Source organism: Triturus cristatus, chromosome 1_2, assembly GCF_964204655.1.
Source record: "Triturus cristatus chromosome 1_2, aTriCri1.1, whole genome shotgun sequence".
NCBI classification, from domain to species: domain Eukaryota; kingdom Metazoa; phylum Chordata; class Amphibia; order Caudata; family Salamandridae; genus Triturus; species Triturus cristatus.
In genome coordinates this window covers 574,839,030-574,852,309 of record NC_140580.1, presented here as the reverse complement: position 1 = coordinate 574,852,309, position 13,280 = coordinate 574,839,030, and the positions used below count along the sequence as shown (strand labels likewise).

The 13,280-nt window shown below is 44.4% G+C and overlaps 1 protein-coding gene across 1 annotated transcript; it reads left to right on the top strand.

Annotated features, from left to right (window-relative positions):
- The first annotated feature begins 3,043 nt into the window (after window positions 1-3,043).
- LOC146867652 (52 kDa repressor of the inhibitor of the protein kinase-like) lies at window positions 3,044-5,377 on the top strand. The gene has a single exon (XM_085623491.1). It carries the CDS (start codon window positions 3,044-3,046, stop codon window positions 5,375-5,377), a length of 2,334 nt encoding a protein of 777 aa, XP_085479617.1.
- Window positions 5,378-13,280: the final 7,903 nt, after the last annotated feature.

Sequence of the window (13,280 nt, the reverse complement as noted above, 5' to 3'; positions counted from 1 at the left end):
TTTGACTTATGTGAAGTTAGTGCAGAGGGTTAATGCCTTCTGCAAAGAACGTGTACCAAGTGATTACAGAGTGCGTATGTACAGATCAGCAGGTTACTGCTTTCAAAAGAAACCTCCTTTTGTTACTTGCAATTTATAACTTAAAGAAGCATGGAGCGCCAGGGCCGGCTTTAGGGTGGTGCGACCGGTGCCACCTTCCTGGGGGCGCTCTGCTTGAATGTTTATTACGCTTTTGAAGCACCTGCTGCAGCGTTTCTTCCCCCGGCAATTACCAGGCTCACATAAATGTCACAATAACTCCTGTGATTAATTATTGTCCGAGAGAGATCAGCATTTTGCATAGTTGAGGTTTTGACTTATGTGAAGTTAGTGCAGAGGGTTAATATGCCTTCTGCAAAGAACGTGTACCAAGTGATTACAGAGTGCGCATGTACAGATCAGCAGGTTACTGCTTTCAAAAGAAACCTCCTTTTGTTACTTGCAATTTATAACTTAAAGTCCTAATATAGAATAGTGAGCTATTAACTTTCATCCCAGAACTGCATACACACTGCAAATAATACATTATTAGAAAATTGATTAATGTTGCAAAAAGGATTAATTTGGCTAGAAATCGATTCTTATTATTAAAGAGAACTCCCAACTATGCAGTTTCTTTTTCGACTCTGAGTTTGGGCTTCTCCACACCAAGCACTCTTAAACTATACTGCCTACCAGTATGGATGACATGTGACTCCTACACTTTTAGTCTTTTGGCTTATGTAACATTTCAAAGGACTCCATTGTGATGGCTTTGGGTTGACAAAGAAGCCGTCAATCAATAAGTGCGCAACGAGAGGAATAATTTACAAGTTTTTATATTTTCCAAAGCGAATACATCTTAAACAATACTTATGAAATAAAGAAAAAAAAATCAGCACATAACATACCAGCTCTCTCTTGTTTGAAAGTGTATGCCTCCATAGTGAGCGCTTTCTAGTCATTGTCAGGTGTTTTACTTTTGGCAAACATAATCAGAATTCCGCAAACAGCACTTTTAGAACGTTTTAGCACCCCCAGGCAGCTGTTGGAGTGCATCTACCCAGAACCTGACTGCTCAGCAGGAAGTAATGGCAGGCTGAACATACATTTCTTATAAAAAATTCGTCAGATATGCTTATCTTCCGAATTAGTGCTATATGCTGTTGTGCGCACTGATCAGCATTACACAAATGGTCGCTTCACCATCTTGTAGCCGTAGACACTGTAAACGAATGGCTTGCTCTGTTAGAAATGATGCTGTCCGTATCCCTTTCATCACACCCAGACACCTGCACACTGAAGATGCGGATGGAGTTTGATGGTGCCCTGTTCCCTCTCATCTGCACCCTTGTTCGTGTGCCATCCTGCCACCAAGGTGCTTGTGTGTACTCTTCGGCACCCGCCACTTGCTGCCTGCCATCTCGCTACGCCACCCAGTCAGGGTCGCACTTGGCCCACACTCGTGTCCCTTTCTGCTACCTTTCCTTCGCCTCATGCGTTCCTAGCACCTGAGCCTTGCCAGCATTCCCACTGACCCCTGCCACACTCGATCCCTAGTCTAGTCAGGAGTTGGGAGAGCTGTATCACCCCACCTCCTCCCCCCCAAAAATCTACTTTGACAGACTCCCAGGGGGCTGAAAAAAATTCGGGTGGGGGGGGGCTAATTCATCCAGCCAAAGCCATATGCAGTGTGGAGATACATTGGCTCTAAGTAGGGGTGAAAACACAACAACGCCTCATTACCAAGTAAATGGTCTTTGAAAGACCTGTGTGAAGTACTCAGGTGCATCTGTGTGTATCCCCGGGAAGATGTCTCAGCCAGCCGGGCACACACATTCTTATAACATTCACACCCCTCAGAATGACAAATACCACTTCTAGCTGCCTCGTCATGGGGTGGGAAGATGTGCACAGCAGGGGTAAAGGGATGGCCAGTGCAGTTGACGCTTTTCTTTTGTATAGGAATTTCTGCTGGTGTCATAGCCCAGAGTTTGCTTTCTGTGCACTTGTATAGATGTGTATTCCATACAAGTGCACAGACAGCAAACCCTGGGCTATGACGCCAGCAGGATTTACTTTACAAAGGAAAAGCGTCACCTGCACTGCCATCCCTTTCCCCCTGCTGTCTGTGCACTTGTATGGAATACACATCCACGGCGCTGCTCACCAGATAAATGGTGAACAGGGCCATGGATCTGTCTCTTTTTGCATCCAAGGGCACCGAAGAGGAAGCAGAGGAGGCCCAGGCAAGGAGAAACCAGGAGACATTTGACCCACATCTATCTACACAGTGAGACCTTCAGGAGGGGCTGGATGCCAGGACGACAGTGCTGCTGATCAGCCCAACTCCACGAATAGTATCAGAAGAGCAGGCAGCAGTTTTGAATTAAGTTCCAGTAACTTTAATGCATTCTACAGCATCACCAGCATCACCTATTGGCTGCATATCTAGGTTACTCTAAGTGATCGGTGTTCTAGACTTACATGCATGGAAATATGAAGGAGGACAGTCCCCTCCAAATATGCACATGTTGTGTAAACTTGTTGGGGCAGATTTACAAGCCCCTTGGGCCACTTTTGCGTCACTTTTCCCATGTTAAAAGTGACGCAAAAGTGGCTCAAGGGGCTTGTAAATCTGCCCCGTAGTGTTCAGTTTTTGGGGTGCCAGTGGGGTAATTTTAGGGTTCAGCGTGGTAATGAGTTTTGGTTGCCAGGGGTAATTTTAGGGTTCAGAGTGGGAATGGGTTTTGGGGTGCCAGGGGTAATTTTAGGGTTCAGGGTGGATATGGGTTTTGGTGTGCCAGGGGTAATTTTAGGGTTCAGCGTGGTGATGAGCTTTGGTGTGCCAGGGGTAATTTTAGGGTTTAGGGTGGTAATGAGTTTTGGGGCGCCAGGGGGTAATTTTAGGGTTTAGGGAATGTATGAGTTTTAAGGGGCCAGGGGCCATCTACAACTCACTTTATTCAATACAGCCAGCCTGGTGATGAGCAGAGTATTTAATGATCCCTATTTCTTTTTAGGAATGGACATCCGAAACTTTTTTTCAAAACGAAAATTGGATGATGTAGAATCTGATATTACGGAAGCAAGAAAGAAATCTAGACATGGTGAACAGGAGGAGGCAGAAGAACTAAGCACAAGCAGTTCTGCAGGTCCACTTTCACCTCCAACGGAATCTAGCCATGATGTTGATGCTTCTGTAAATGATATTGGATTGTATTTCAATTTAGCAAAAAAACTAACAGACGATGTCAAATGCAATCTTCTAACAAATACGTATACTCCACCAGAAACGTATGACTTCAAGAAAGATTCAGGTGGAACACGCTGTTTCCGTCATGTGTGGATTAATCAATATTCACCATGGCTTAGCTACTCTCCACAACTGAAAGGTGCAATTTGCAAGTTGTGCACAGTTTTTCCACAGCCAGTTCTTCGTGGGATACAAGGAGCATTCATAACTAGCCCTTTCACTAAATATAAAGACTTCCATGAAAGTGCACGCAAGCATGTTTTATCGTCTTGGCATAAAAACGCACAAGTGGATGCAACTCACTTTTTGGCAATCAGAAAGAAACCGGAAACAAGTATTGTTTGCCAAATAGACAATGCTGTGAAAAGGCATGTTGAAGAAAATCGGAAAAAGTTATTTCCAATTTTGTCATCTATCTTATTTTGTGGCACACATGACATTGCATTACGTGGGAAAAAAAGTACATCCGGAAATGTGCAAAGTCTGTACCAATTTCGCATTGAAGCAGGAGATGTCACCCTAAAGAACCATCTGGAAAATGCACCAGTTAATGCACGTTATACATCTGTTCGAGTTGAACATGAATTGATTACATTATGTGAAGAAACATTAAGAGACGATCTAGTATCCTTAGTCAATAGGTCAAATGGATTTTCAATCATTGCTGATGAAAGTGCTGACATATCTGGAAAAGAACAGATGTCACTTGGAGTACGTTTTGTAGACACGACAAGTAGTACCGTAGCTGTCATCAGAGAAGAATTCCTTGGATTTGCAACCTTAAAAGAAATGGATGCTATCTCAATTGCAAATATGATTATGGATACATGTTCTAAATTTGGATTAAACTTAGAAAAACTCCATGGCCAAGGATATGATGGATGCTCTACAATGGCAGGGAAGGAAGGTGGCGTTCAAGCCATAATAAAGAGAAAATATCCTAAAGCTGCTTTTGCTCACTGTGCTGCACATAAACTTAATTTGGTTGTTAATGACCTGAATGCGGTTCCTGATATACGGAATTCTATTGGCACAGTGAAAGCCATCATCAAGTTTTTCCGTGAGAGTCCAAAAAGAAGATCTCTTATTCCTAATCTGCCATTGCTGAGTGAAACCCGATGGACAGCAAAATACAAGAGCATTCGAATTTTTAGCTCACACTTTGAAGAGATTTTTGAGCAATTATGCTTACTGGCCACAACAGCATCAGGGAAAACACGTCAGGATGCATTTCAATTGCAATGTTCCTCCAGCACAGTGAGCTTTCTCTTTTGCTTATCCATAATTTCAGATTACGCATCAAGATTGGAATCTGTAAGCCAGGCTCTCCAAGCTGTTCAGCTTGATATCCTCAAGGTGTGTAATCATGTGCAAGACCTTCTGACTGTGTTCCGTGATCACAGACAAAAAGCAGAAGAGCAATTTAAGGACATTTTTACAAACGTTCAAACTCTGGCAGAAAAACTGAACATCGAACTTCGTCTTCCCAGACAGTGTGGCCGGCAAGTATTTCGTTCTAATTTTGGTTCCTCTTCTGTGGAAGAATACTATCGGCAGTCTATCTATGTTCCATACATGGACTCTATCATCGCATCATTAGAAAGCCGGTTTGGCAATGAAAACAAGAAAAATTTGAGTTTATTCTCACTTTACCCAAAACATATGGCACAAATGACACTTGAGCAATACAAATGTCATATTGCAAACATCAGAGAAATTTACGACATTGAAAACCTGGAAGCCGAAGCAGTCACATGGTTTCAGATCTGGTCAACGAAGGATGAGCAGTTAGACAATGGATTTCTGGATTTGCTAAACCACACAGATTTCTTTCCATCAGTCCAGCAAGCAATTCTCATTGCTCTCACATTACCAGTGACCACTTGCACAGTGGAAAGGTCTTTCAGCACAATGAGAAGGGTGAAAACCTGGTTGAGGTCAACAATGGCAGATGATCGCTTATCGGGTTTGTGCATGATGAGCATACATCGAGCAAAAATTGATGGAAACAAACAACAGCTGATTGATAAAGTAATTGATAAATTTGCACAAGACTACAGACGTTTACAGTTCCTTTTTCGAGATCAGTACACTAACCAGTGAACAAAAACTGTATAAAACTACTACTCATTGAAGAATGTGACTGTTACATTTCAGCAAGACTCTACATGTTTGCAGTTCCAATTTGGAAGAGAACAGCTGTTATGTATGGTAATAAATTTGATTTTATGTATTTTAATATATTTAAGTAAATACATTTTCACAATAAATACACTTGTCACATATTTTAATTCTCATTTGTTTGTGAATATTAACACCAAATGCAGACTGACTTTTCATGATTTTTTTTTATAATGCAGTTATAGTGCCTTCGCTGCCTTGATCATGTGTGTATGAATAATGTGGTATATTCAATAGCGGTGACATAAAAACAGATTAGAAATTGCTAATCAGACAATAGCAGCTTGATCCTTCCATTAATATTTTGCATCAGGTTTCTAAATCCTTTGCATGCCTGTGCTTTTTCACTTTTGGCCAAGAGCCGCTCCTGTCGGCAGCTGAGCTCTGCTTTTTCTTTGCCAACTGCTAGAAGATGTGAATGATATCTTCCAAAGTCCACAAAAGAAAGAGATGGCTGTGGCACAACAACCCTATGATGCATGAGATCATATGCAGCCTGCTTCCTGTCCCCCATGGCTCCTTCTGCGCCCCAGTGTTTCTTGTGCCCCACCTGGCACACATCATGTCGGAGGATAGTGATGACGTTAACATTTTGCCCCCCCTGGAAAAATTTCTGCGGATGCCCATGACCGCTTCTGACAAAGAGCGGGAACAATGGGCTAGTGAGGGAGAATTGGATGATGAGGGTTGCTGGAGAAATAAGCAGATGGATAAATGGAAATTACCTACGGCTTTTGTACAGCCTATGGTTCAGATGGCACATGGGCTAGCACATGTTGGAGCCTCCGCAATTGTGAAATTGCTTACCCAAGTCTGGGAGCATCCAGAGATTGCTAGCACAGCGAAGAGGGTGGTGCAGACCTGTATGATCTGCCTGAGGTATAACCCAGGAAAGGGTACTCGAACTCCAGCAGGAGGATTTGTGACACCTACTGCGCCCTTCGAGGTTTTGCAGATGGATTACATCCAGCTTGAGCGCTGTAATAATCTGAAGTATGTTCTAGTAGTGGTCTGCGCTTTCAGCAAATGGGTTGAAGCGTACCCTACGAAAGACAATACTGCAATGACTACTGCGAAGTTGCTGCTGAAAGAGTTCTTCCCTCGATATGGCGTCTGTAGACTTCTGTGGAGTGATAATGGCCCTCACTTTGTAGCGGATGTTATAAAGTATGTCTTGAAGGGCCTAGGCATCACTCAGAAGTTCCACGCCGTGTTTCACCCTCAGTCGGCAGGCCTAGTCGAGAAGTATAATGGTACACTGAAGCTTAAGATCGCTAAGATTCAAGCTTCGACGTCTTTGACTTGGCCAGACGCTCTGCCACTGGCGTTATTGTCAATTAGATCGGTACCACACTCTCGAACTGGCCTTACACCTTATGAAATCGTTTTCGGACGCCCAATGAATATTTGGGGTCCACCAAGACCTAAGGCTGTGTATGATGTACCTTGTGTAATGATGAGCGATTATCTGGCACAGTTAACGGATAACTTGGTTTCTATTCATCAACAGGTCCGAGAGGCGCTCCCTGATCGGTCTACCGGTGAAGGACATGGTCTCCGGCCTGGTGACCATGTCATGGTGAAAGTTTTCGACAGGACGAACAGCTTGGAACCGAGATGGGTGGGCCCTGAGCAGGTCCTCCTCGCAACGAGGACGGCTGTGCGAGTCTCCAACCGAAAGAATTGGATCCACTCTCTGCACTGTAGGAAGGTGCCGCCCGGATTGGTGGAACCTGCCGTGCTGACCGATCAACGAGAAATCTTGGCTGCAGAGACAGGCCGTGCTGCGGAGCCAAACGCCACTGAGGAGCTCTTTCCGGACCACGCGACTCCTGGAGGAAGGCGATATCATCTTCGACCAAGGAAGTGAGTTTTCCAGTACCGGGACATACTGTCAGAACGGCCCTTGGGTTAGTGAAACGGAGAGCCGATGAGGCAAGGGGGGGGGATCAGCCCTGCATTAGTGTAGCGACACCCGTCTTGGCCCGCTGGTGAAGAAATCAACCGCTGCCCAAGGGGAAGAGTTCTGACAGACTTTTAGTTTCAGGAAGATATTGGGTTTTATCTTTACCTTGACATGGAGAAAAAGAAAATCCTTTGTGCATTAGGGTTCATGTTGACAGTAGCCATTGTTGGGATAACCACATGGTTCGTGGAGGATGTAACTCCTGCTCGGAAGATTCTTGTGTTGACAACTCCGGTGCCTGAGGAGCACTACTTTTATACATTACCGTATCAAGAGTTGAAGCATCGACAGTCTTATTTGAATAACACTTTCATCCAGATGCTGCATCATACCCACGTTGCTACGAATGCTACGAACTGTTGGATATGTGGGATGATGCCAGCTCATCAGAAGAAAGGAGGGACGCCATTTATACCACTTCCTTTCTCTCATAATGGCTCTTGTAGAGCATGGTATACTTTGCTTTTTGCCACTCGGAGACCGACAGTGGGACGATTGCTTTTCAGACTCAATAAAGAATGCCATCAAGACAAAAATGGGTATCCACAAGCGAATGGGACAATTTGGGAGTGGGAAGAGTACCGACCAGACAATGAATCCATTCCCTACATCTTCACGAACACAAGAGACACTGTGGGAAAAGACAAATTTGTGATCCAAGTAGCACAAGCTCAAGCGGACCTGTGTGTCCAGAGTGTGGGTTTTATCCCTGTTGGTGTCAGTGATTGTATTACTGTTTTGAATATTGATGGGTTGAACAATAGTACCTTCTTGGCCTCCCATAATACGTATTTTGTGTGTGGAAATAAAGGTTATTACCGTCTGCCAGCTGGGTGGTCTGGGGTATGCTATGTATCATTTCTATTACCTCCTGTATTCCTAGCACCCGCATCTTATCATAAGGATCTGAAATTATTGAATAATGTGACTGTAAATAGGTATAAACGTACTTTATCAATTGATGATGTAGATCAGACTGATACCAGTCTGCAACAGTATATTGATTTTAACTTAGGACTGTTTTTCTTTGTTGGAGCTGCCCTGAACAGTAGGAAGATCCGAAGGTTAACAAGAGTGGTAGAAGCTGTGACAAATCAGACTGCTGCTGCTCTTGGGAATCTTACGGAGGAATTACAGATTACTAGAATTGTTGCATTGCAGAATCGTATGGTATTAGACGTTATGCTAGCTGATAGAGGAGGAGCATGTAAAATTATTGGAAGTAGCTGTTGTGTGTTTATCCCTGATCATACGCCATCAGTTTATAATGCCATCAATAAACTGCATAAAATTGCAGCTGAGATCCATACAGAAAACGGCACTTGGTCCTTTTCTGGATGGTTTTGAGCGTTAATTACTGCCTGGGGATGGAAGGTTCTAACTGGTCTCTGCATTATTGTGGCGGTTCTGTTTTCATGCTGTATCTGCGTTCAATGTGGTCCCTTGCTCTGCTCATTATGTGTATCATTTTGTATCCCCAATAAGAAAGCTATTGCCGATGTTGCTCACCAGAAACGTTTAGCTAAAGAAGTTGAAGAAATGATGACGATAGACATATATGATGATTATCTTAACAAACCGGATGTCTTCAGTAAATGCTGAAAGGGTCGTCTGTTGTAAATTGAAACAACGATGTGATTAAGCATTTACTAAAGACATTAATTCCCCTCTTATAGATCATGTTTTCTCTGTTATGTTGACCGAAGTTCGGACTCCCTTTTGTATTGTTATGCTTCCACGTGTTCCCCACGAGAAGAGTCCAACCCTCTGTGTTAGTTGCTCTTGTAATCTGCCTAGTAACAGTCTATAAATAGCTCCTTTGTCCATCTGGCACATGCCCAGACTTGACCACATCTGTTATCAGTTAGCCTTGCTTGACCATGTTTTCGCGGGCTTAAGGAGTGTGTTAGCTCCGCCCACATATTGATTCAGTATCGAAAATGACCATAAATGGTAATGTTCTTCAGCCTCATGTTGTATCCACCCACTTATGGGCCCCTCTGTTGTGTATAAAAGGGGACCATGTACGAAAGTTCTTTGTGCTACTCTATGCAATACTGAAGAGTGTTGCGTGGATTGTAGGACCACCCTTAAGGGTTAATAAATGCTGTCTTTGTACTTTGCAGTTTCCGTGCCAACTTCCTTATAGATTCCATACAGGAGAGCGAACCCTTGTGTCCTGCGGGCCTAGCTGGGGCCTGTATTCATCAGTGGCATGTCCTAATAGTGAATTACAGCCATTTTCGTTTTTCACTATTGTAAGGCTGCCTGTTCCCATAGGCCAGAATGGGCTGTTAGAATTGTTACATCCTATGATCCTAACAGACCCAGGGAACATGGTAGAAAATCGAGTTTAGTATGCCTGAACTCAGAATAATAAAATACATTTTGTAGTAAAGTTTATTTTAATATTCTGTGTTCGCAAATACCACTTTTAGAAAGTTGGTATTTGCTTGCCTAACAATTTCAGCCGCCTCTGCTATGATGTGGATCTGCCTGTCTGGTTTCTGTGAGTGACAGGGCTGGGGAATTCCAGGAGACAGGCTGGGGCAGCCCGGTGGTGAATAGAGAGATCTACATCCAGATGGGTGGGAGGAGTACACCTGGACTCTGAATAGGGCTGTGCTCTGCCTCCACAATGCTGGTTCCACCTCCTGTGGAGCGGCTGCTGTCTCTGCCCTGCACCCTGAATAGAAAATCAGAGTCATGTCAACAAAGTGCTCAGGAACTGGTTTGGACTGAGCAAAGGCCCCTCTACCCCAGAGGAACAAAGGAATTAGGGGTATAAGTATTGGGACCCTGCTCCCAAGAAATTAGATCCTGCTTGACAAGAAGAACCTCTGCCTGAGGAGAAGGAACTGGGAAAGCTGTAAGGAGGAGAACTGTCCCTGACCTGGGGGATTGGCCTACAGTGGTTGCCTTGCTGCTGAAGGAGAGGAGAAAGACTACAAAGACTTTATTTCAACTTGTGCTTAAAAAGATCTCCAAGGGCTTGGAATAGAGTTTGCCTCCTGCTGAAGTCTCAGGAACAACAGACTTCACCCCCCAGCTCCCCAGAGTTATTTAGAAGTGCCTGCTGCTGTTTTTGGGCCTTCTGAGGGACTGCGTATCGCAAGGAGCTGGAAGCGCGACTCAAGGAGGAGAAGCGTGCCGCCGTCGGAGCTGTTGTCGTCGCATCTCGTAAAGTGTGTCGCCGCTGCAGCATCGCATCGAGCGGAAGCATCTAGCATCATCCAGGAAGTGTCTCGCAACGCCGAAGAAGCGTGTCGCCATCGCAGCCATCGTAGCTGACGCATCGCACCGCATCAAGAGAAGAGTCTCGCATCAAGGAAGAAGCGTGTCGCCATCGCAGCCATCATAGCTGTCGCATTGCACCGCATCAAGAAAAGCGCCTCGCATCCACGGAGAAGCGTGCCGCCGTCGGAGCTGCTGTCGTCGCATCGCGTAAAGGGGTGTCGCCGCTGCATCATCGCATCGAGCGGAAGCGTCTCGCAAACGTCGGAGAACAAAGTGCCGCTGCCAAGGCCGCTGTTGTCGCATCGCGTAAAGGGTGACGCCGCTGTAGCTGACGCATCGAGTCGAGTCGTCTCGCAACATCGGAGAAGCGTAACGCATCTGGAAGATCTTCACGTCTTTATTTCTTTGCACCAAAACTTCATTGCATCAACTTCATTGCAACACTTTCGTTGCCCTGCGTGTCGCATCTAAAAGGTACATTGACTTAAAGTGTCGCATTTAAGAACTTAAGAGAAATAAGCAAAATTCTACTAGCTACAGTATTGTGTATTTTTGTCGTTTAATGGTCTTGTGGTAACTCTATATAAAGAATCCTTATTTTTAATATAAAACCTGTGTGGTGTCCATTTGTAGTGTTGTCACTTGGTTACTGTATGTGTTCACAAATGCTTAACCTATAACGCTCTGAGATAAGCCTGTCTGCTCGTGCCAAGCTACCAAGGGGGTGAGCAGGGGTTATTTTAGGAGTGTACCCCCTTACCCTGACTAGAGGAAAGGTTCCCTGCTTGTCACAAGTACCTACCTCTGCCAACCAGAGAACCCGGATTCTAACATAAATTTTTCAGATTTCCGTTTTAAAGAGCAGATTCTGACTATCGCAATTCTGCAAAAATCCTTAGCTATTTTTGACAATGCTCATGTGAAAGTATTTTCTGATCTATCTATTGCTACGGCATGGCGCCAAAAGGCTTTTCAAGGATTGATCCAAGAATTAAGGCTTCTTGGAGACCAAGCGTCTGTGGTCTAACAAGCCAAGTTAAAGTTTCTTTTGAATGGTCGATTTCATTTGTTTACAACTATAGAAGATACAAATGCCTTCTTGGCAAGGTTGGTCTAAGTACAAGTTATTAATGATGCAACCTAAGGAAAGGCATTGTTTGTATCAACTAACATAGGTGGGGGTAGTTATGAGTGGCTCAGTAGTTGCTAATCTATGGCACCCATTGGTGGAGGTTGGAAGCGAGGCAGGATGGTGGGGGGGTCTGCAGTCTCAAGGGTTGGGTGTGGGTGTGAGTGGAAAGCATTGCAAGGGGTTGGGGATGCAGATACAAAAGAGCAAAATGAGAGCAGGGTATGTAGTGATAGCTAAAGAGACTAGGACCAGAACAGGGAGCAATGTGATAATAAAGGAAGGATTTGAAATAGGCCTAGTGCAGCGATTGAATGGGGGAAAAGTGAAATGTTTCACTGGGAAAAAGTACCTAGGGGGATGATGTATAAGTCTGAAGGTTAAGGTTAAGAAATGTCACAGAATATAAAGATAATTATGTGTAATGTGAATGGTTTGCTGAATACGCGGAAAAGTGGTGTTCTCCTGAAATGTTTAGCCTCCTTCTCTCCAGAGGTAATTTGTTTGCAGGAAAGTCATTTTAAGACTGACACCCCCAAATTATTTATACCAATGAAGTACTCACAGGCTTATTTTGCCTCGCCGAATATAGCAATGCGCGGGGTGGGGATATTATTTTCAAATACGGAAGTTAAGGAAGTACCTCGGAATACGAAGGGCAGGTGGATATGGATTACGGTTAAGGTTGTAGAGGCAATTCTAAATCTTTGAATTACTATGGCCCCATTTTCTATGAGCCTGAGGCATTGGAGCAAATTTATGATCTAGTAGGAAATTCGGAAGGATCATTAGTCATAGGGGTTGATTTTAATTACATACAAGATCTAGGGTTGGATACCTCTAATAAAAATAAGCAACAATTAAAACCTAAAACTAAAACATTGATCAGTATAATAAAGGAGGACTAGGCCTTAATAGATCCATGGCAGGTATACTACCAATGTTTTTCTCAGTTCACTTGTTGCTCTTCTGGAGCAACAAGTGGTTGCGGTGCCTCTCGGTTAGATTTCTTTCTTGTGGATAAGTTATTGAAAAGTGAAGGGATTGAGATATTAGCTAATTCCTTCTCTGATCACTCTATAGTCTCTCTTTTTAAAAAAAAACTCTTTTCATTTGGTATCTTGCATATATTCAACATTAAGGGGCCTATTAGGATGGCGGTCGGACATTCTCCCCGACCGCCATGGTAGCGGGAAAAGACCGCCCTCAAGGACCGTGGCATAACCGCCGGTCCAATTAGGATGCTCCGCAGGCGAAATCCGACCGAGGCGGTCGGATTCTGGCGAATAACATTGCGGCGGTTGCTGCTGCCAGCAGCACCGCCGCAGTGTGAAAAGGAGTATGTCATGCATGTCACTGCACTGCGTGGCAGGCACTGCACAGTGCCTGCCACTTGGTACAGGGACATGGTACCCCCCCAGTGCAACCACACCCCCCCAACACATTGGGTGCCCGCAATGGGCCCCCGGAGACATTCTCCGCATGCCTTTCCA

Coding starts and splice junctions, on each gene's coding strand:
- LOC146867652 (XM_085623491.1), top strand. CDS start 3,044: ATGGACATCCGAAACTTTTTTTCAAAACGAAAATTGGATGATGTAGAA.